Source organism: Haliotis asinina, chromosome 7 (assembly GCF_037392515.1).
Source record: "Haliotis asinina isolate JCU_RB_2024 chromosome 7, JCU_Hal_asi_v2, whole genome shotgun sequence".
Taxonomy (NCBI): Eukaryota; Metazoa; Mollusca; class Gastropoda; order Lepetellida; family Haliotidae; genus Haliotis; species Haliotis asinina.
Genome location: NC_090286.1, coordinates 58063112 through 58086141, shown reverse-complemented (window position 1 = coordinate 58086141; position 23030 = coordinate 58063112). Strand labels below are relative to the sequence as shown.

At 40.0% G+C, this 23030-nt stretch overlaps 2 protein-coding genes across 2 annotated transcripts; one reads left to right on the top strand and one right to left on the bottom strand.

The window, feature by feature from the left end:
• Window positions 1-4730: 4730 nt before the first annotated feature.
• On the top strand, window positions 4731-12573 carry LOC137290805 (peptidyl-prolyl cis-trans isomerase-like). Its single transcript, XM_067821938.1, has 7 exons — window positions 4731-4809; window positions 6238-6361; window positions 7122-7201; window positions 8948-9053; window positions 9499-9574; window positions 10043-10109; window positions 11175-12573. Exons 1-7 carry the CDS (start codon window positions 4762-4764, stop codon window positions 11247-11249), a joined length of 576 nt encoding a protein of 191 aa, XP_067678039.1. The 5' UTR covers window positions 4731-4761; the 3' UTR covers window positions 11250-12573.
• LOC137290801 (nose resistant to fluoxetine protein 6-like) lies at window positions 9578-22816 on the bottom strand. Its single transcript, XM_067821931.1, has 15 exons — window positions 22362-22816; window positions 21086-21276; window positions 20329-20425; window positions 19761-19851; window positions 19048-19256; window positions 18413-18580; window positions 17858-17954; window positions 17127-17219; window positions 16324-16486; window positions 16042-16121; window positions 15487-15600; window positions 14896-15019; window positions 13635-13821; window positions 12775-12917; window positions 9578-12224 (listed from the first exon to the last, which is right to left on the bottom strand). Exons 1-15 carry the CDS (start codon window positions 22714-22716, stop codon window positions 12105-12107), a joined length of 2232 nt encoding a protein of 743 aa, XP_067678032.1. The 5' UTR covers window positions 22717-22816; the 3' UTR covers window positions 9578-12104.
• Between the last annotated feature and the right edge of the window lie 214 nt (window positions 22817-23030).

Here is a 23030-nt window from a genome sequence, read left to right as displayed (position 1 = left end):
AAAACATTAGATATATCAACATAACACATTGAGGCTTAATGATTTAATCTTTTAACTCCAGTTAGCTACAATTTACCTTGTTACGTTGTTTACAACACAGCAAACTTTTTGTGTTTCAATTTTTGTTCAATAACTTTGCTCTAAGGAACATTCAGGTATGATTAATTACACTTTCATATTTGTTTTTCACCAATTGAATAAGACAGATTTAATATTATTTATCATGTTTAAGTGTTTTATTAACAATGGAAAATGTCATTTTCTTGTTCATTGAAAAACAATTTAGTCTTAACCAAGCTACTAATTTGTAAGCACTTACAGTGGATTCACAAAACCGTGGCAACTATTTTTATTATATTCTTATTTCATCAACTTTAATACCACTGTAGGGCAAAATGATTTTGGGCAAAGATTTTGATGTTTGCAGCTTTGCGGTAATGACTGTTGCAAGGACATTGTGATACTTTCCTTTCAATCCCTGCCGTGTCTTATTTCCGCGCCTATAAATTTTCGCGCCTTATTTTCGCGAGGTGCTGGTTGACATATGTATTGACAAATGCAATACAGTATAAATACCTGGGATGTAGGCCTAATGGGTACTTTACATGACTACGGTTTTCAAGCAGAATATTGGTCGATAAATCTCTGATTCAGCCATGAAAAAAACCGGCCACGTGACAAGCATGTGATCTTGTTACAGAGAGCGTCTCTGAATGTTTTAACACAACACCCAGGTGCGTGATCATTGAGTTGTTGTAAAATAAACAGATTTGCGTAGCGATCTAAAAACAAATTAATTGATTTCAAACCTAATTCTTCCTGACCGGGTGTTAGAGCAATGAAAATAAAATTATCTCCTCTCACGTGTTGTGATTGCTTACGTAAATTGTGAAAACATGAATCTCCAAAAACAGTAAATCTCGTTTGTCTTTTTCAAACATCAAAGGGTTTAGAAGTTACAGAAACCAGTTACTTATTAAATGTTACAAAAACAAATGAAATGTTAAACTGTACATAAGGGGGTGGCGGAAGGCTAATCTCTTGTGAAAACTATTAGTAAGGGTACCAGTAAGTGACACGTGTTAATCCAGATTAGCCCATTGGTGACACGTGAATGAGCAGTTTACACTTGTATTGTTTTTATGATGTTGACGTATCTGAATAAAATGAATGATATATCTATATTATCGCGTGTTTTTATTCTGGCGTCATGAAGTCTGACGCGAAAATCGCGAAAATTAAACGGTCGCGAAAAATTGGCTGTCTACAGTACTCAGAGGTCAAATGTAGAGATAGCATCAACATCAGGTAATATGATACACCCAGCCTTATCACCCATACTGCATATCTTGACCATGTAGAACACCAGTGCTTGTCACCACCCATTAGACAATGTGATCAATACTCAAGCAGTTTGTCTATGAACATGTGGACAAAGTTTCAACAGATGGACTGAACCCAATTAGTTTTTAGAAACCTGATACCTCCTGTTGCTAGTTCCACATCAACAAGAATTTTTGGAGGGTGGGAGGTGTCATACTAATTTACTGAATAACACGGTTACTGCTGCTGAGAGATCGTGAAAGATGGTGACTTTTCTAGCATTTGGCCAAGGACCATACATAACAATGAAGCATTTGTTGCATTCTGTATAGAATTACCAGTGTTATGACAAATGTGGTAATGTCATCACCGTAACAACATATTTTGTTGCGGTAATGACAATTTTGTTCAAATTCCACCCTCCTGACCTTCCATATAGTTCCTTTAGATATCAATTTGCGAAACATATGTCACAAAAAGGCATAAAAATACAAAAAACTTAGTTTGATTCATATAGTTTGCGGCAATGGCACACATTAAAATCATTCCCCTCATAATAAAGGAATGGTGAATTCCACTCAAAGTCCTATGATATGACATGCCTCCTTTGCATGGCTAGCAGTGATGCCATCTAGTGGAAGCTGGTCTCAGGGTTTCAGTTGAAACTATGCATATTATTTTCAGTGCTAATTTTCTTTCTGTTGCGGTAATGATGATATCTTCAGGGCCATTTTTTAAATCAAAGTGTTTCAGATTTTTACTCCATATATTCAAATAGTTTGTGAAAATAATTCACTATTCAAGCTTTTTCTATAAAAGCGACCCAAAGATTTCGACACCAAAAAATGCAAAAGACGTGGGACGTGCCTAAATAACTTGAATAGCCAAATTCATCTGTAATTTTCCAAGATTTAGCCGAGAAAGGAATATCGCCTGTTTAAAGATTAGTATGCTTGGTGCCATATACATCTATAAATAAAAGTAAGTTTCATTAATTTTTATCGTACAATAAAAAATGAGCTTTATGTCAGTGAGAACAGAAAAACAAGAGTCATCAGAAGATGACATATACCCCCGGCTCCCACATGTTTGAAAGGACAAATAATCTGAGAGTTACTCATTGTTTTTTTAGACTAAGTTTGAATTGTTTCCATGGAATTCATGAAAATTATAAATGCCATATATCTGTAACCAGCAAAGTCACAATTTCAAAATCTGTCTCATATATCTTCCAAGATCTGTTGAAAGATATGAAATGGTTTTTGAGTTCTGCTCTGGAAATGAAACACACCTCTCACTTTTGAGACTAGGTCCAAAACGTTTCCATGGAAACCGAGAAAATAATAAATCACAAACACCTATAGAGGGCAAAAGGTACTACTTTGGGGTCTGCAACACATATCTGCCAAGTTTTACGGACAGATATTAGGAAGTTTTTGAGTTCTGCTCTGGAAACAAAACAGGCCTCTCATAAATAATGAATTACAAAAACCTGTACATAGCAAAAGGCACCACTTTATGTTCAGATTGATATATCTACAAAGTTTTGCAGAAAAATATTGAACGTTTTTTGAGTTCTGCTCAGGAAACGAAGCCCACCTTCCCATAAGACTAACATCAAAATGTTCCATGGAAAACAAAAATAAAAATGCCCAAAATCTGTAAATAGCAAAAGGCACAACCATAGACTGAGATTATTATATCTATCAAGTTTGGTCTAAAAATATTGGACGGTTTCTGAGTTATGCTCCGGAAACAAAATGATTATGGGCGGACGGACGGACGGACGAGGCGTCGACTATATATCCCCCGGCATGTAAAAAAATACAGTTTTTTGTAGAATGACCCAGGGATCCGATACAGTCAAGGAGACTATATATATAGATTGTTGTAGATTATCCCTGATACAGGTGACCCATCACTGGTTCCAGACTGTTGTGAACACCGCTCAGACCATTTCAGGATTTCGGCGTATCCATCCACTCCAGCATTCAGGAACCACTAAAGTATGTGCTGGGTGTACTGCTGGTTTATATTGCTAAAGGCGGCGTAGAACCAGACTCACTGGATGGAGTGTCCAGATTCCCCGAAGTGACGGTAACGTGTCTACTGACGTCTGGGGAGCGGTATGTTCATGTCTGGGTCGTGGAGAGGAATAATACCAGTCCTCACACGGTCTGCGATGCTATGGTTATTCTTTAACAGCGCAGTATAGTAAAGATCTGCCGTGGAAAGGAAAATATCCTCTTGCAAGCCAAGGCAGTTCTTGGATTGTTTCTTCAGAGGTGAAGAGAAAAAGCAAGCCATTCCTTCACGTCCATTTGATAGATCTGGATGCGGTTCTGCAGGACCACCACCCCTCTCACAGAAGAATACTCTTCGCAATACTTGAGCCTTTCACCTAATCTGACAAGTTCAGTCTATTGTTATAACAGAGGATTTAGTAACAAGCGTCCCTGTGTGCACATAATATATTACGTCCAGATATATTCCAAACTCAAAACAAAAACGATTTGTTTTTTCCCCATTTCGTGTATTCACTCATCAGACAACAACGTTTCGTGTTCAAAGCTATTCTGATGCATTCCGTTTCCATGTCATGACCAGTTACACATTCCTGAAAATGAGTTGTGAACCTTAGAATACGTCTCGACTCTGGATGAAATTTGCTAATACAGACCGTTCTAGTGAGGATCTGTTGCCTTTTGATGGCTTGAAGCACAACCATAATAAACAGCATTATTTTTCTTTACTGAACTGAAAAACTGTTTTCAACTATTTTCCTGAAGAGTTCTTTCAGGAAATACAAATCCTTGAAAGAAAACTTTATTAAGTTACTAGTGTTAATAAAAATACTAAAACCTAATTTTAAAAGCTTATATTTACTTCGTTTTACTTTTAAAGAAAAGAAAAAACATAGCATTCCTCGGACAAAAAAAACGAAAGTATCGTATTAACGAAAAACAGTGTTCACTACAGTAGCGATTTATCTTTGTATATCGTAACGTGAAGTCACACGTACGCCGATACTCGTGATGGGATGTGCGGTAACTGAACTCATGAACATGTATAAGTCAATGCCGGTCAAAATCTGTGTACAATCAGAGCACATTCCACACGCAGTGTTACATTAGACTACACCAACTACTGGCATGTCTACATTTCCGTTTATCATAAATATCAACGTCACTTATGATAGATCTACTCCGACATGATATGCCGCTCGTATCTAATCATGACTGGGTTACATCACCTCAAACAACAAAGAGTTCAAAATTCTGAGCACAGTACAGTTTGCTTACGAAACATAACTTGAAGGATGTTTTCGTGATCATTACAACGTATTTATGACCCAATAAACATTTTAAACGGCCCCGAAGTAACTTTAGATCAAGGGAGGTAACTCTAATTCTCTAACTTGTGGTAACATCTAGCGACATGGTTCTCTCAAGGCGATTGCTTGGCTTTGGAACCCAGTTTTTGCGGGTAAAAGAACGAGATATGCATTTCTAAAGTGTTTTGGGTGTGGGTAATCACTCCAAATTTACAGAATGAGATATTACAAATGAAACTATGCGAAAAGTGACGTAGTGTCAACCAGGTTACTAACACGTGCGCGTAATGTTGCCGAGTGTGGAAGTACAGAATCGTGCAAAAGGTATTCGGACACTTTACGTAAAAATAACATGTAAGTCAATGGAAAGTACGTCAACGGTCAAGTGTTTAGTGTAGCATAAATAATTTTCATGAAGTTGTTTATATTAAGATCCAATTCAAATTTTGAACATTTGTGGAGTATCATCTTACCTACAATCACATTTTTTAAAAAAAATTTCGTCGCTTATTTATCGAATGGCGACAATTTAATCAACATATATACAGTGCCGTGAACTCCTTTAACATGGCGACCTAGCGGATTGTACATTGTGGAACCATGCGTAAGTTGATAAATGTGATGTCATTAGTTAAATAGTCGTCCGAAAAGTGAACTGAAATTATGTGCGCAGAGCACAGATTATTTCCAATTTGCCAGTCAAATTTTACAGCGATCCACCCTAAACTCACTTCATGAAAAATATTGATACTACACTGAAATAACATGTATGAATATGGAAATTACGTCAAGTGTCAGAACAATACGTTTTGCTCGACTCAGTATCTTTGATGCATTTCAAATTCAAATTATATTACTTCTTGGAGAGTTCATTGTGCCGAAATGTGCAATACGTTTTGTTAGGAAAGAGTTTCTTCCGTTCTCCCCTATTCTTTCTTCCATAGAATAACAGAGGTAACACTCTGTGGTTCAACCCTATATATTATGCTTAGGTTTTGGGGGTTTAGTTGTTTTTGTGAGTCCTCTAGTAAGTGTTCTGTTAGGTTTTGTTAAAAATTCAAGTATATATCAGCTTATAAATATTATTTAGGATGGGGGAATGGGAAGAACTGTTGCCTTTTGCTCAGATTTTGACATGAACACCTTCGCTTTGATTCAAATTTTTATGTTACATCGAGATATTCTTTGTTTTGTAAATACAAATAATACACTCAGTAAACTCTGTAACAAATAGACTGGCCAGATTTGAAGGATGGATTTTGAAGTGATGTCATCACAGGTAGACAAGTGTCCAATATCTGTTTTTGATATCAGACCTTATTTGTGAATAATGAACAAGACAATAAGGAACAACAATAAGAAGACAAGACAAAAAACAGTTCCAAAATACTTTTGACTTTTTTTGATAATATATCGATAGACATAGTTTAGATCTCCATCTCTTGTAACATGTACATATTTTGAATGGGTATATATTTTTTGTTTGTGAACACTGTCTGTTTATAAAAGTTAGTACTCTGATTTGATGAAATAGTTTGTGCTATGGTTACAGTCTTTCATGTTTACCTGTCATCTTTCAGTTCAGCCAAAGTCGGGCTCAAAGCACAAAGAATCCCCAAGTGTTCTTTGATGTAAGTATTGACAACAAGGATGCTGGACGTATAGTGATGGAACTCCGGGCTGATGTAGCCCCGAGAACAGCAGGTATGTGTAGAACTGACCCATGATTGATTATATGTCCATACTTTTATGTTAAATGTCGAATGTTATCTGATGTTATGTTTTTGTATTGTAATATTTAACTGTAATTAAAACTTTGATACAAATATCATATTCATAATTTAGGGCTCCAGATGATTTTTCAACATCATGAGTATGTACACCGTTTTTTTTCTATATAGGATTGCTGGAAAAACTTCAGATTACATTTAGAGTACTGAATGGAATTTAATGGTGTATCAGTAATCTTGTGACTCATTTGTATAAACAGGTCAGTGAACAATAAAACAACAGATAAATGATTCTAAGTCTGTACGCCATTGCTCTAGTGCGTATCTGATACATTTTCTATTTTTTTTCTTACCATATCGAGTATAATTTTCATCTGTACATAGGATAATATGGCCCTTATCTGGAGATCGGTAATTTCTTTACAGCCAGTTTAGACAGTTTCATTGATGAAAAGGGTCACAGCATGAAACAGAATAGCTGTGACAAGTTTTGATTAATTGTAGACATGTTGGAGTATACTTGTCAGGACTAGTACATGGTGAAACCAAAACAGGTTTACCCCGGTACATGTGTAGACATTTCTCCAGGACATTTATTAGGATTCACAAATAACCTAATTTGTTCAGGTAAAGCAATGATAACACTATCGATTAATAGTCAGATAGTCATTATTATGAAAACAGGTTGGAAATGAATTTTGTTTGCTTCTTCAGAAGTTTTCATTTTCTTTCAGAAAATTTCAGAGCTCTGTGTACGCATGAGAAAGGGTTTGGCTACAAAGGAAGCTCCTTTCATAGAATAATCCCCAGTTTTGTATCCTTGTCAACTAATTTTGATCATGTTCATGTTCACACCCACCCAGTATTGGATACTGCTACCATGAAATGATCAAGTCAGGACAAGGCAAACCAGAGGTTGATATTATGAGCAATGCCTCATGCTGTTGAGAACAATATCATGAAATCACCTAACCCAAAAACCCAATCCTTATACAAACCCAAATGGCACAGATCTGTTGCTAGAGACCTTGTTCAAACCCTGGGTAGTCCAAGGGACTGTTGATCAGGACTATGGAAACAGAATATCATGTGTCTGCCAGTGAATGTTTAGTAGGTTTCAGTGCTCTATGGCCTGTCAAATGTGGTAACTAAAACTGGCTTGTACAGCTTTTATTAATATTAGCAGAGATATATTGGCAGGGGACACGTGAAGTACCTATTGATTGAGAGGGGGAGTCTTGGTCTTGCTTGTGACAAGCACAAACCTGAATACTCCACCACCCCAGAAGACTGTAATAGGGATCTGGAGGTTACTGTGTCAATTTGTGTGTTTGTTTCTCAAACAAAGGAAATGATATAGGAACCCACACATCACCAAACAATCATATGGACACAAGCCAAAGTTTTCATACAATGGATATACATGTATCATGATTTTGCGCTCATTTTTTACATTTGAAAACATTTGTAGTCAATTGATCTTTTGCATATAGCATGCCAGCTGTCGCGGATTTCTGATCCTCAGATACATATTTGTGTATTAGATATGCCCCTGTGTCTGAACTTTATTTGTGTGTTGAATATGCCCTGTCTTGCTTTCTTGATGAGCTGTTTTAGGATGTACACCTGTCTTTCTCATCTGTATCAGGGGTGGCGGGGTAGCCAAGTGCTCATCATGCTGAAGACTCGGATTCGATTCATCACATGGGTACAGTGGGTCCATGGGTACAATGTATGAAGCCCTCTTCCCCAACCATGATATTGTAATATTGATGGAGGTGTTCCGACTAATTGAAATAATCAAAGGATGGTCACAAGGACCAAACGACCGCTATTAATAACATTTTCTCATAATGGAACACAAATGATTTTGGAACTTCTGTTTTAATGTTTGAGAAGTGATGGAACATAACTTCAAAGTTATCAGGGCCTGAAACACCTTGTTTCTTAAAAACCTCACTTCACTAACTGAAAAGTCGTGACTGAATATTTCTTGAAGACTTCAGAAAGTTTATGGTCATTATATATTAGTCATTTCTTGAAAGTAGCAAGTTGCATCATATTACACATTCATGTGTCTGCAATAACCTGGATAGGAAAATCTGAAAAATGATGCTGACCTATTTCTTTTGATGATTGTTCGTTGGTATTGAAGCAATCATCATTTGTAAGATGTCAATCAATTCCCAACACTAAATATTGATAAATGCAGCACAAAACTATGCTCACCCACTGATCCATATCTGTGTGTTAGATGTTCCCCTGTGCGTCTTTTATTCTTGTTTGTGTGTCTGATGTATGTCTGTGTCTGATCCATATCTGTGTGTGAAATATTCCCCTGTGCCTCTTTTATTCTTGTTTGTGTGTCTGATGTATGTCTGTGTCTGATCCATTTCTGTGTGTGAGATGTTCCCCTGTGCCTCTTTTATTCTTGTTTGTGTGTCTGATGTATGTCTGTGTCTAATGCTTATATGTGCATTAGATGTTCCCCTGTGCCTCTTTATTCGTGTTTGTGTTTTTTCTGATGTATGTCTGTGTCTGATCCTTATCTGCATGTCAGATGTGCCAGGGAGGAGACTTTACCAGACATAATGGTACTGGTGGGAAGTCTATCTATGGGGAAAAGTTTGCTGACGAGAACTTTGATCTGAAGCACTCTGGGCCAGGTGAGACGAGAACCCAGTACTAGTTGTCTTGTAAACACGGTTTCACTAGATGCAAAATATTGTATCTTTAAGACATAACACCTGAAAATGGATGCAAATTTTAACCTTTGTGCATGCTGCTTGATGCAGTAGAGAGGACTGTTGGATTACATGACGTGAGTTTCAATCAATATCTAGTTTCCTGACCTCAAGTTGCAAGAGTCACTTGAACTACTGTATATACATACAGCAGTAACCCTAGGTAAAGTATGCTAGTCATTCCTGACAAATATATGTGAAATATCAATATCCTCCACTCATTTTCAGATGATTTCAGAGTATACAGAATTATTTGCATGCAATTTTTAGAAAGGCATGTAGTATGACTAGTGGAGAATTATCAGCTATCAGAAATGTCTGCTTACACTTGAAACGATTTGTAATATCTGGTCAAACTTCGTTGCAGGGATTCTGTCCATGGCTAATGCTGGACCCAACACAAATGGCTCACAGTTCTTTATTTGCACAGAAAAAACAGATTGGTATGATATCTCCAATTTTATTTCATAATCATTTTGAATTCTTTAACAGAATGGATTTGCGTTGCTATTTACAAAGTATCCCATGTACAGTGTATGAGACATGTTCATCAATCTCATAAACGGTCAACTCCAGCTTACTGCTGAACAAAGCCTCACTCTCGACTCGCAACCCTGTTTAAACTGAGAAATTATAACTTTGTGTTGTAAGTCTTAGAGAGATATCAACATCTGCTTGCGGCTTGATCTTTAGCCACCGTTCTTATGCAAATAGCAGTAACAGTTACCAAAATGGAATTTATAACACAAATGCTAAGACTTCGTTAAGTGTGATGCTAATGTTAAAAGACTACTGAGAAGATGTCCGCAAGAACCTCAAAACAAATCCCAATTATGAATAAGATGAAAGTTATTTCGTCTTCCAAGGGGACTTGTTTCAGGTAAATCCCTGGTTATATTACTGTGTTGCAGGCTAGATGGGAAACATGTTGTGTTTGGACAAGTCACTAATGGCATGGATATTGTCAAGAAAATAGAGGTAAGATATTCTGTTTTGATCAGTTAGCAAGTTCTAAGCTTGTAATAACAAAACGTTTAGATATTATTACACACTAAATTCATTCTACTGTTTAAGTTCGAGGTTTGTTAATAAATATGCTCTGTTTGTCTAGTCTAAATGGTATTTGAGCAGTAGTTCATCTTGTTCTGCAGTATTTGACATGTATAGATATTTCATGTTAGTTCTTAACTAGGTCCATTCTCTTCCCACAGGTTACTCCTGTCATATCTTCCTACGTCACCTCTGTTCTAATACGGCCCTATTTCCTGGCCATTGAGCAATCCCCTTGCAGCAAAAAATCGCAACAGGAATTATCTCCTTTGTTACTATCCAGTCAGAACATGTGTTAAATAGACTTAGCTCCAATATGGCAGCCCCCATGGAGCTGGTTCATCAACGTGTGAAGAAAAGATTCGGGATTTCAAGTTTAACTGACAATCAGAAACAGGCAATAGGGAGTGCAGGGATCAATTGCCATGATGTGTTTGTAGAAACAAAAAATGATAGTGGCAAGTTTTCCTGATGCATTCGGAAATTACCGAGATCTTGTGAATGATCACTCTTGAATCAACGTCTCTGATTGCACAACTAAATGTGAACGCCTCCAATCATGAGTCTTGAACACTCGCACCATGAGAGGGCCATATTAGAACAGAGGTTACGTAAGAAGATATGACAGGAGTAACCTCTGTGGGAAGAGAATGAACTAGGTCTGGTTCTATCATTCCCACTGAAACAATATCAACTGACTTTACAATTGACTCGATATCCTGGAATTTATCTCCAAACTGTTTAATATTTCTCACTGGCAAAGGGTATCTGAGGAGATATATCATTGTCTGATGTATGTTTTGTTGCCATTCTAATGATCCAGATTCAAACAGGTAGAGAACAGATAGAAAGATATTTTCATGATTCCTGATTACATTTAATGTAGCTGGAATATTTCTGAAATCTGCAATGGCCCCAACACTTGGTGAGTCATGTCATGCACTTTAAGATTGATGCAGTAAGCTATATATAATTTCACAATTACATCTTCAGGCTTGTGGTTCCCGAAACGGCACTCCAGCTAAGAGAGTTTTTATAGAAGACTGTGGGGAGGTGAAGGAGGGGTAGCAGGAAATGTCTCTAGATGGGGATGGGTGTGTTGGATCACGCAGCTACAGCAACAGCAGTAGCTTCTGGACCTGGTCCCAACACTTGGCCATGGAAGTAGGCTGTGACAGCTCAACAGCTTGCTGTGGCGGTAACCCAGGTCCTACAGCATGTTGTCACGATGCTGTTGTTGAACCAGATTGCTCCTGTTGAACAAACCTAAATACACTTCCAATGTAATCTTTATAATATGCATTTATCTGATTCGTTATTAAGTGTGCTGTGGTGTTTCATCACCCTGGGAGCAGATATTATAGTGTTGGTGTATTCACAGTCAAAGCCAGATAGTATTAGTGTTTGGATCTCGAGTGTGTGAATTTGCCACAGATACATTTGATTTGGAATCAATATTTGTTTTGTTTATGTAATTATTGATATGAATACAAGCTGTTCCTTGCACTGTCAAATACTTTCCTTGACAAGTCAGGATTAATAATTTAGTAGGAAACTTCATTGAAGTTGAATAAACATGCTTTATAAGAGTAGGCATGCAGTAATTGGAAAATACAAGAAAATTCTTCAGTACAATTCAACTAAGAATGCATTGCGGGAGAATTACATGTGATCAGTTCCTGTATTGAAATTTTGATAGTCTGAAAATTGTCTTGGTAGTGTTATCCATCATTACAAACTAGATAAAGAAGCATGATGGAGACAGTCTTGCAGAAACAGCACTCTGATAGTTTGTTGATAAATGTTATTCTGCTGAAAATATGGAGACATACTTTGTTAGCTAGGAGGAAAAACAATACACTTGTGGTCAAAATGTCATGTTTCTGTAATTTCTTTGATATGAGGGAATTTGGTATGCTGGTGCTATGATTTCTTCCTCTTGAGGAGAGTCTTCTCTAGCCCCATCATCGGAGCCTCAAATGCAAGAGATGTGACATATGCTATGATGTAGGTAGCGATCAGGTTGCCAAAGAACGTCCATATCTGGAACAAATATTAATATAAATTAATTTTATGTCATTTATGCCAACCTGAATCATTGGGTTTTTTTTAAAAATGTCCTTACTAATATATTTTATTATTTACTTTACCATATTTTGTCCCCCAGAACATAGGTTTATTCGTCAAAACATATGAAATGAAATCATGTTTGTATAAGCAATTTCTTAAAAATACTTGTGATTCTTTCATACATTATACATGGCTTATAATTATTATCTATTTCAAAGGTCTTTTTAGTGATGTACCATTTTCAAGTTTTTGATCAATGACCAGGATACTGAATTGTTTCAGCTGAAGGTATGGTAGGCTTAAATAAACACCCTTACACATGTTCTGAAGTGAACACTAATTCATTCTGAGCATTATGTGCAAGTAACATAATTGGCAGTGTGTCAGAAAGAGCCAAGCACGAATATATGAAACACACATTTGATCCAGCCATTCTCTTGGCATCGGATGCTACAAGAAGATGTAGAATAATTGAAGTATTTGGTTCAACTGTCACAAGAAGCCTCACACATAGGACACTTACCACATCTACTGTAGAGAAGGAATAGAGCTGCTCTCGGCCATAGTAGTAGACGTACATCATGACAGGGTGGACAAGGTAGCAGGTATAGGTGAGACGACTCAGAGGGATGAGAGCACGCCAGGACAGAAGGGTGTTCACGAAGCCTGGGAGACACGTGTAGAAATAAGCCACGCATTTGTCGATTTGCTCATCAGCAGAATGGTCTATGTCATGTGAAATTGTATCTAGGATGCTCCTTTAACAACATTGCCATAGTATGGATGGGTTTCAGATTGCTTACAATCTCTCCACCCATAGATAATTGGACATTACGTGATGTTACCAACAGAGAATGGAAAAGTTCTTGTTTACCGTTTTTGTTTCATTCATTGAAAACGATTTCAAACTCAGTTAAATACAGGGAGAGAGTATCTGTTGTTTAGTGCCCCGTCCACGATTACTCCAGGTTTGTAGAACCGTGAAGGTCCGGATGAAAATTGATCTCCGCTAACCCATGCTTGTCGTAAGAGGCGACTAATGGGATCGGGCAGTCAGGCTTGCTGACAGGGTGGACACGTCATTGTATCCCAATTGGGTAGATGGATGTTGATCCCAGGATTGTCCAGACACGATTATTTACATACCGCTGCCTTATAAGAGGAATATTGCTGAGTGTGTAAAACTAAACTCACTCCATAGTTCACTTCAGTGAACGACTGAATAAATACGTTTGGACCAGACAATCCCACGAGAAACGATCGACAGCGCCAGGGTTCACCAAAGGTTGCAGGGGACATTCTAACCCGAGCGTTTACAGCCATGGTTGTCCATTCCATGTTTGACAAAGCTGTCTTTGAACATCAGCAGTGAGAGATACCTACCTCCATTCCCAGTTGCACACGCGAACACTACCCACGCTACACATCCTCCCCAAGCAGTCCTGTGCAAGGCGTTGTACAATGCAGATTCGTCGTCGTTGAGAGGGTGTCCATTGACGTCGTCGTAAAGGCCATACAACACAGCAAGGGAGACGGCCGTCGCTGTGGCCCACCCTATCAAATTTACAGCCTGCAACAAATTACTAGTAAATGTCGTTACTGTTGTCACTCTTATCAGATCAACTTGGTCAGTACAAACTATTTTGAATGTACAACACAATCCATTGGTTTCAACAAGTCCATTATAAAACCAGAACGTTCATAAGACAATTTCAGTGATCTACGTGAAAGAACCCCTGCACGAAGAGTAGAAGGCTGATGGTTCGGTCCACGGGAAAGTCCAAACGTTGGATGTTGAAAGGCTAGCTGAACAAGCGTAGACACGCAATTGCAAGTACGCACGCGCACATACGTGTATGTTTTTCCATCAAAGTGCAACATGTTTTAACCTTAAGGTGTTAGCCATGATGAAAGGCGAATGCATCGAACAACACGTGTACAACACGTGTACAACCCGAGTAGGCATGCGCCATAACATGGACATTACACACAGGTGTAATACAACATACGCCCGATACTATACACAACTCCATCTACGACGAAAACCGCATAATGAAGAACACGTGCAACAATTACCACACAAGCACAGGCGAACAGGTACAACCATAATTTATGAAAAATAGCGCAACGAATTTACTTGATAAGTGTGCGATTCATTTATGTTTTTGAGAATGGTGATGGAATCATGCTTAAACATGAAAATATAACCAAACGTATTTGATGACATAACGCCGGCGAAGCGTTAATATTTGCCGATGTAAAAGGACAGCAAGGTACGATGTTGGTAGGTGTAAGGCAAGTTGTTCCTTCATCGTCTGATGTGAGTAGGTATGTTTTAAACCTGATGGCCGTCAAGGTGTATACGGACGTGAAGGAGAGATTGTCATGACGAAAGAGTGAGTCAGTTACGCCGTTTTTAACAACATTCCAGCAATATCACGACACCAGAAATCGGCTTCACTCGTACCTTGTTCTACTGTATTTTTCACACGTCTTTCATTATCATTTATCTCTTGAGTCGATTTCTGGTGTGCCGTAATATTGATGGAATATTGCTAAAGCGGCGTAAAACCATACTCGCTCACTGCGTAGTTTCATGCAGTATCCTTCAGGCCTGAGGGACTTACAGACTACTTGGACTCACCTTGGACATTTTATACTTGCAGTCGGTCTTGTAGAGCAGGTAGCCAACCCACAGCCCCACGATGTAGGGCCCGATACGGGTGTAGGGTTTGAAGTAGTATTTCTCCATGTAGTCTAGAGTCTTCCTGCATAGAATTAATATCATATGTAGTATATATCTATATCAATTTGACAATGACGCAAGCATGGCCAGTGTATGTCGTTATTTTCAGACTATTTTGTACATATCGTATTTGGACCAACGACAATTATCATTGTGCTGACTATGTCTTCATCATTTTAACCAACGACAAATTATCGATCAACTTGAGTAGTGACGTGAAACATTGGCCATTGAAGTCTGTATCACTGTTACCGACGAGAAATGTCAATTTTATCACAATATCTTTAACAAAAACATCTACAAATGAATCTATATTAAATTATCATTATCACTTCTGTTATATATATTTATTAGGGTACATAGGAGTGCATATATTGTTTTATATGTGTGTAACCAAGTGACGGCCCATCGTCTTTAAACCAACATTTATTACAAACCTGTACAAGTCGCATTCAGCTATTATAGGAATGGCTTTGGAATGCTACCCACCCAGGATTGGTGAACATGTTGGCCGGGAGGCCGTAGTGTTTGGAGATGATGCCAGAGGTGATGAACGTTGTCAGCAGGAACGTCATCGCAGACGCTGTCCCTGCTATCCAGGAACTGAAACACGGAGTTTCATTTGATGAAGACTGAAGTCAAAAACGGGAGATATAATGGTTTCAAGACGTAAGTTCGTCTTAATGCCCACGGCTTGATCAGCTTGACCTGATCAAGTGAATACTAATACATTTCGTGACCTTGTCATAACTGGTTGTGAAGAGGTACACCTTTGTCAGATGATTGTCAACATGTCCGTATATGCCGAGATAAGATCGCCGTTTAAGATTCTCAGGTCCCCTATTTAATGAAGGTAACTAGACCTGCCGTTTGTGCCATTTGACCTCCCGGGCCATGTAGGTAGCTCTGGTCAAGCTGAGCAAGCTGTTGATTGCTACAACGCGTAAACCGAGTTGTTGGTGAGCCCCACGTGCCTGGACGGGTGATGCATAGTTACGTTCCACGAGACAGTTACCCAGGGGTAGATGTGACTTTGTGACTTACTGGAAGAACGGCATAAAGACGAGGGGGCTGAGGATGTAGAACTGCATGTCGTTTGACAGGTACCAGGACCATCCCATGCACTGGAACAGCAGACATAAGAGAAATAACGTTACACACGGGGATCGAGAATAAGTACTAATTCACACGCTGAAACATCACCAGATGTCTGTTCAAACCAGTTCAAAGAACACATGAAACATGGAAGTACAATTCCACCATAAAATGAAAAAAACCCGCAACAAATACATGTTGAAGTATTTCTATTAAGAAAGACGTCCATACCATATCCTGTATGTCGAGGAAGTTGTTGATGTAGAGGAGGTTGCCCCACCATTGTTTGCAGTTGGTTGGCTCAATGCCGGCCCGAGGCCACAGTGGTCCTTCTCCCCAGTGTTTGAACAGCGGAACGTACACCATGATGACCAACATGTACACTGGGGTCAGTCTGCCACCAAGGACATAGGTCAACATGCTGCTTAAACACTCATCTAATATATAACAGACTATTGGCATGGGCGGATCCAGGAATTTCGAAAGGGTGTGTATTGGGGGTGGGGTGTTTCAGGGGATTTGAACCCCCTGAACCCCCGTTGGTCCCAACTACGCAGAAAAAATCTTCAGTGTGGTCATAAGTCATGTTCATAAATCATAGTCCACTGCCGCGCTATTGCTGAAATATTTCTAAAGCTGCGTAAATGCTAATTGGTTCACGTGCCATATATTGCCAGCAGTCAGTGTGCGAAACGCATTCCAGTTTTTCCAGCCAGTCGGGCTAGCTATGTCTGAAAGCTGCTAGTGCGCAAAATAGTTCACCTACCCGGAATATGAATGTAGAACCTAAGTAAAGGATTACAAACATCGATAAGAATAAGATACTGTTACGAGCAAATATGATGGACATTTATATCAGGTCATAACTTTGCATGACCTAAGTGTGTATTGTAACTTCACAAGTCGGAATGAGTGATATCTTTACAAGACTTCACTAGTCAGCTGGGCCAGCTGATTTATACTCCCGGCTGGATTTTTGCTAGCCACGGCCTAGCGGGTCAGTAGGTATTTCTCGCACTGTCAGCAGTCCTTACCTCCAGAATCTGTGGAAGTAGAACATGAACCAGTTGATTTTGCCTTTGTTGCGAGACAGCTCCTTCAGGACCAAGTAAGCCACCAGAAGACCACTGCCATAATACAACATGGAACAGTTACTGCTAGAATACAACATGGAACAATCTGAAAAATATGCTGAAATAAAATACAGTAACAAAGATTTGGAAGACAAGGCCAGGTTATGGACGTTTATGAACAATTTGTTATGCTACATACCGATGTATGTATTTGTCCATTCTTCATCCATGTTTCTATCAATGTACATATGCTTTTAGAGTGAAGATATACTGACAATGTGTAATTGTGTTTCATCGCGTGCTGAATGCAGTGGGAATAAAATGAGGAAGGTGCTGTGGAGCCAGAAGGATCTTAATTTGGTGACAACACATGTGACTTACCTGAGATATGATGTGACTTACGAGTGATTTGCTGTGACTTACCATAGACATGACATGACTTACGTGAAATATGGTCTGACTTACTTGAAAATGACGTGACTTCAGTGGGATATGATGTGACTTGCCTGAGATATGATGTGACTTACCTGAAATATGATATGACTTGCATGAGACATGACGTGACTGAAGTTGGATATGATGTGACATACCTTAGACATGACGTGACTTAAGTGGGATATGCAGATAGCTGTCCAACTTAACTACCCGAGCGACCCCGTTCTGATTTTAGATCTGATCTCAGTAGGCCTTACCTGAGAGTGAAGAAGGTGTCTACAGACACGGTGGCGTTAGCAATGGCTTGGAACGACCATTGCTTCAAAGCTCTTCCCAGGTAAGACGCCGCATTTTCTAAAACAGGTAGCCACAATTTACAGATGGTATATACCATTAAAAAGTAGGGGATATTGATTTACAAGATTGAAACAATGCAAATGTTGAAGGTTAGGAGAAACAGATAATGAAAAGAAATTGAGGGAAAATGACAATTTATTCCATTCTTTGGAAATGTTTCATCTGTATGAATATATATTACTTTTATTCATATGCACTGGCATCGGCTCGTGGTATGCTCGTTAAATAGAATATTCCATACTTTTCTACATAGTATCATAAGGTGAACAGTGAACGACATGTTACATATATACCAAGATGCTAGTGTTCAGCGATTTTTCCTTGAAACCAGCTTGAGCTGACAAAGCAAGGATTATGTTCGACCAGGTATTCGAACCACCGACCAGCGGATGCAGAAGCGAAAGGAGGACAAAACAGAAGAGATACATATGACGACGATAAAGCGTTGGACGCACGTGAGGATGCACTAGCGAAGGCCAAGGTGTGTCCGAGGATGACCCAAGTCATGCTGAAGAACCTGATTCCGTGGATGTTGGCGATGGATCCTGGAGGCTGGGACAGTGACAACAGTTTGACGGTGTTGGTGTACACAGAAAAGGACAGCAACATCTGAGCGGCAACACCTACAACATAATCACGATATTAGCCGCTTTTAGCCACACCCGCCATCCCAAATAAAAAACTGAACGGTGGGTACACAAGAAATGAAGTTCATATATTTGACGGGTATTGGAAAACGACCTCGAAGCTTTTGCGTGACGAGAGAACGCTTTCCCCACTGGGCTACATCACCGCAACATACATTTGTAAGTAATATTACCATCGTAACATCATTACATTATTCTCTAACCGTAACATAATGATATTACGGTAACATTTTTGCGTTCATTATCACCGTGTCATTAATATCTAATTCTGTAAGTGTAACATTCCCCAGAAATACTATCACTTAGTACAGTCCTCATTCCTTTCCCTATTGCATTTAGACGACTGAATAAAACAGAGCATTCGTAAACATTATCAACAGCTGTAATAGGTGAACAGTGAACGCACACACACGAAGCAAAGATTTCACCCTTTCTGGGCTCACCTGTTGTCCGAGACAGTTGCCCAGACGCTTTGGTGTCCTTCAACAAAGGTGTCGTCTCTACAGACTGCGAGGTGTCCTTGATGTTGACAGTGGCCGCCGCATCTTCTGCTACTTTTTGTTTCTCCATCTCCCATTTCGGCATCTGCACCCACACGATGTCGTACATCGTGGCCGTTAACATCACCGTCACAAACAGTGTCAGGACTAACCTGTAGGGAGATGGTTGTGAAGAGCGTAACGAGAGTATGTGGTTCTTCAGGCATACAGGAACCAAACTGGGAAATTTCCTATATATGACATGGTTCCTGTATGCACCACAGGAGACATCCCACTGATCTCATGGTGCCCAGATGTCAGGTGCTATGAACCATTAGTGTGCGAGGCTAGATTAGATATATACCGGAGAGTGAGGGTGTGAGTTTAGTTTTACGCCGTACTGAGCAATGTTCCAAGAATAAGGCTGCGGTATGCAAATAATCGTGTCTGGACCAGATAATCCTGGGATCAACATCGATCTACCCAAGTGGTATACAATGATATGTATCAACCAAGTCAGCGAGCCTGACCACTCGATCCCGTTAGTCGTCTCTTACGACAATACTGAGTTTGCTGAAGGCCCATATTCTAATCCGAACCTTCACGGGTCCATATATCCCGACGACACATGGTTGGAATACGCATCTTGGCAGAACATGATCTCACAGCGTACTCACAGGACAATGATGGCGTTGGCGTCGTAGTCTTGTGTCCTCTTCTGGCAGACGGTGGATCTCACCTTGATGCTGCTATTGGCTCTATCCAGCACTGGGGACAAATCACCATGATGTTGTACATACAAGTCGCCATACAGCCTTAACAAGCCACTCAGAATACAGTCTTACAAGGAATTACACTGAAGGCTTCCACCTTGAGGAAGGTATTGTCTCTATTCATAGAGCCTTACACGCCACTCAGAATACAGTCTTACAAAGAACTGCACCGAAAGCCTCCACCTTGAGAAGGGCATTGTCTCTACCCAGCATTGTGGACAAATCACAATGATATTTTACAGGCGACTCACCATATCGCCCCTAAAGGCCAATCACTATACAGCCTTACAAGCGACTCGCTAAACAGCCGCCAATACGTCTAAAGTCTTAAAGTTTCTATTCGTCCCATATCTTCACAATTCTCCAAACACCAAATACTTAACTCTAATCTAAATAGTAGTAGTCCATTATCAAACTTGTGTACAAACACAGGGCAACATGATCTGAGAGAGAATAAAGCTGGCATTCCTACCTGCATTCAGGAGGGCAGTAACATCAGCTTCTGAGCAGGTGCTAGGAAAACAGACGCCGATGTTGATTCCAGGACTTGAGGCTCCGAACCCCATGGCCTGGAGAAGATGTTGAGAGTTTTTGCATACGCTCACTCTATCCACTATAGTGAGAAACTGTGAAATCTTAACAGTGATTAATTACCTTTGGCCCAAGCCCAAAGGCCTTTGGGGCAAATAACGACATCTAATCAGTTTTAGAGTCTAGGGCGGCTAACTGAACGGCCTAGGGCAACGTACTATACCTTTGGGGATTCAGTCTACACCCTTACTGGTGACCCAGTATAGAACTTTACTGGAGACTCAGGATACAGAAGGGTTTGGGATAGTGATGGTAGTGGTATAGTCTCAACTGTACTGGGCAGACGCTAAGGAAGGTGAGATGTGTAGTGGCATCGTCTCTTCTGTACTGGGCATGGTGTAAGGAAGATCACATGTCTAACTACATAGTCTGTACTGTACTGGGCAAGGGGTAAGGGAAAGCCACATGTGTAACGGCATTGTCTCACCTGTACGTACTGGCCAGGGGAAGGGAAGGTCAGATGTGTAGTGGCATAGTCTCACCTGTACTGACCAGGGGGAAGGGAAGGTCAGATGTGTAACGGCATAGTCTCACCTGTACTGGGCAGATGCTAAGGAAGGTCGGATATGTAGTGGCACGGTCTCACCTGTATTGGGCAGGGGGTAACGAAGGTGAGATGTTTAACGGCACGGACTCACCTGTGCTGTACTGGATGGGATTGGCAGCGATGCGGTGCAGTATTGACCTTCAAACTGCAGCTCCGGTTCAGTCTCATTTTTAGGCCCGGGGTAAACCGTGGCTCGTGTCTCAATGCACTCCCAGTAGGATCCCACCCAATTCACCTGACCTCCAAGTATGTTGCTGTCGGGCTTAGCAGCGGCGTCCAGCACTGATGTAAAAGCATTCAGTTATGAGACAGACAAGTAGACAGACAGTGTGGCAAATGAAAGAAAGGATCAGCCACACGCATTCAGCTGAGCTATTGCAGGTTGCCGTAGAAGACATATCGCTTTGCAGGAATATAGATTAGTGTTTGACAGAGCGAATAATTTCGGTGTACGCTTTGAACATATCTAAAGTGTGCCCTAACATATTTACACTCTGGCATTCGAAATTAAAAATAGCGGATCCTGCTCCAGCAAAGGAACTCCACGCAGAGTTGGAAAGAATGAAACGGCTTCACAACATTTACAGAGTTAGAATTGCTGATTTATGTGTAAGTTCGGTAAAACTAATTTGACACATCTATTACACAGTTACAGCTAATACAATGATATAAAACAGTGGAATGAGGGGCTCGACACAGTTCGTATCCATTCCATCCACATCCATCCATCCACATCTAACCCATTCGGTCAAGGCACAAGTGGACACATTTAACCCATTACATCTTGACACATCTAACCCATTCCATTTAGTTGAGACATAACTAGCCTATTCCGTGAAACACAAGAACCCATTCCATCTGGACACATATAGCTAGAAAGAACGTCTAAAACGTCTGGAAAGAACTTCCATCTAGACCATTCCGTCTAGACACATCTAACCCATTCCGTTTAGACACAACTGACCCTTTCCATCTGGACACGTATAACCTATTCCGTCTAGACAGAACTTTCAACTTCCCTCTAGACACATCCAACTTTCTTCACTCTTAACAGTATATTAAACAGTGCATGTTTCTATTGACATAAGATCTGCAATTCTGTTATCGCATTTTGTTAGGGTTATTCTGTGGAGACTCACTGCATCGCCTTACGAGAACTTGGGTATACATATTTGAAAGGCAGAATAGGGTAACCTTGATGATCTTGTCATGGCGTTTACCAAACAAGACCTTGGTTTATTAGAACGCGCATGGACAAACGCCGACTGGAGCCCATACTTAGCTGACTAGAACTGAAATGGCTTGTCACCTGGCGTAAACCTAATTCTCCACTCTTTCCAAATAGTCGAACATGAAACTTCACCTACTGGCCAGTGCCCAACGATCTCTTGCGGCCGCATGCGTCAGAATGAGACCTGTGTGGTTAGAGCACAGGTCAGAGGGCACCTTCTCTGTCTCGTTCTCAGGATCAGCGTCCAATTGAAGCAGATTCGTTACTGGCACATCCTCATCTTGAACGTGTTTGCCAAGCTGTAGAAGTTGATCGGGCTTTATCGAACGAACTAGTTCCTGTAATGTCGTAAGGTAGAGATCACTGTTGACGATGTTCTCTCGAGGGGCGGAGTGGGCTGTTGCCAGAATCTCGGTGTAGCCGAGGGCATGGCTATTGTCACTGTATACTGATGCTATGACGCTAAAGCATATACACAATAGTTGAAGCATTGTGGAAGTGATCAGAAAATATCCTGAAATCCTAGAGGAATCCTCACCAACTGGTGGAACGTTGGCTACGCTTGTCCTTATTTTAGAAGATGAGACACCGAAGTGTGGCTTGAGATAACACGATGATAACGTTTAAGTCCCGTGTGATGACAATGCGCATATGTGCAGATAACAGTTAAATGTCACTCGAGCTCACACGAACGTTACCAATGTGAGGTCACTCAAATAATTGGTGTATTTCTCATGTAGACTTGTACCTATTTAGATAGTTTATAGATACATTTTTTATGAAATAAAATAAGATAACGTAGAAA

Excerpts from the sequence above, each read along its gene's own strand:
- LOC137290805 (XM_067821938.1), top strand. The coding sequence starts at position 4,762 with ATGGTTCTCTCAAGGCGATTGCTTGGCTTTGGAACCCAGTTTTTGCGG. Across the intron at positions 7,202-8,947 it reads ATAGAATAATCCCCAGTTTT|ATGTGCCAGGGAGGAGACTT; the intron begins GTATCCTTGTCA and ends TCTGCATGTCAG. Across the intron at positions 10,110-11,174 it reads ATATTGTCAAGAAAATAGAG|GCTTGTGGTTCCCGAAACGG; the intron begins GTAAGATATTCT and ends TTACATCTTCAG.
- LOC137290801 (XM_067821931.1), bottom strand. The coding sequence starts at position 22,716 with ATGCTTCAACTATTGTGTATATGCTTTAGCGTCATAGCATCAGTATAC. Across the intron at positions 17,955-18,412 it reads CTTCGCTAGTGCATCCTCAC|AAAATGCGGCGTCTTACCTG; the intron begins GTGCGTCCAACG and ends TACCTGTTTTAG. Across the intron at positions 16,122-16,323 it reads TCCTCGACATACAGGATATG|TGCATGGGATGGTCCTGGTA; the intron begins GTATGGACGTCT and ends CTGCTGTTCCAG.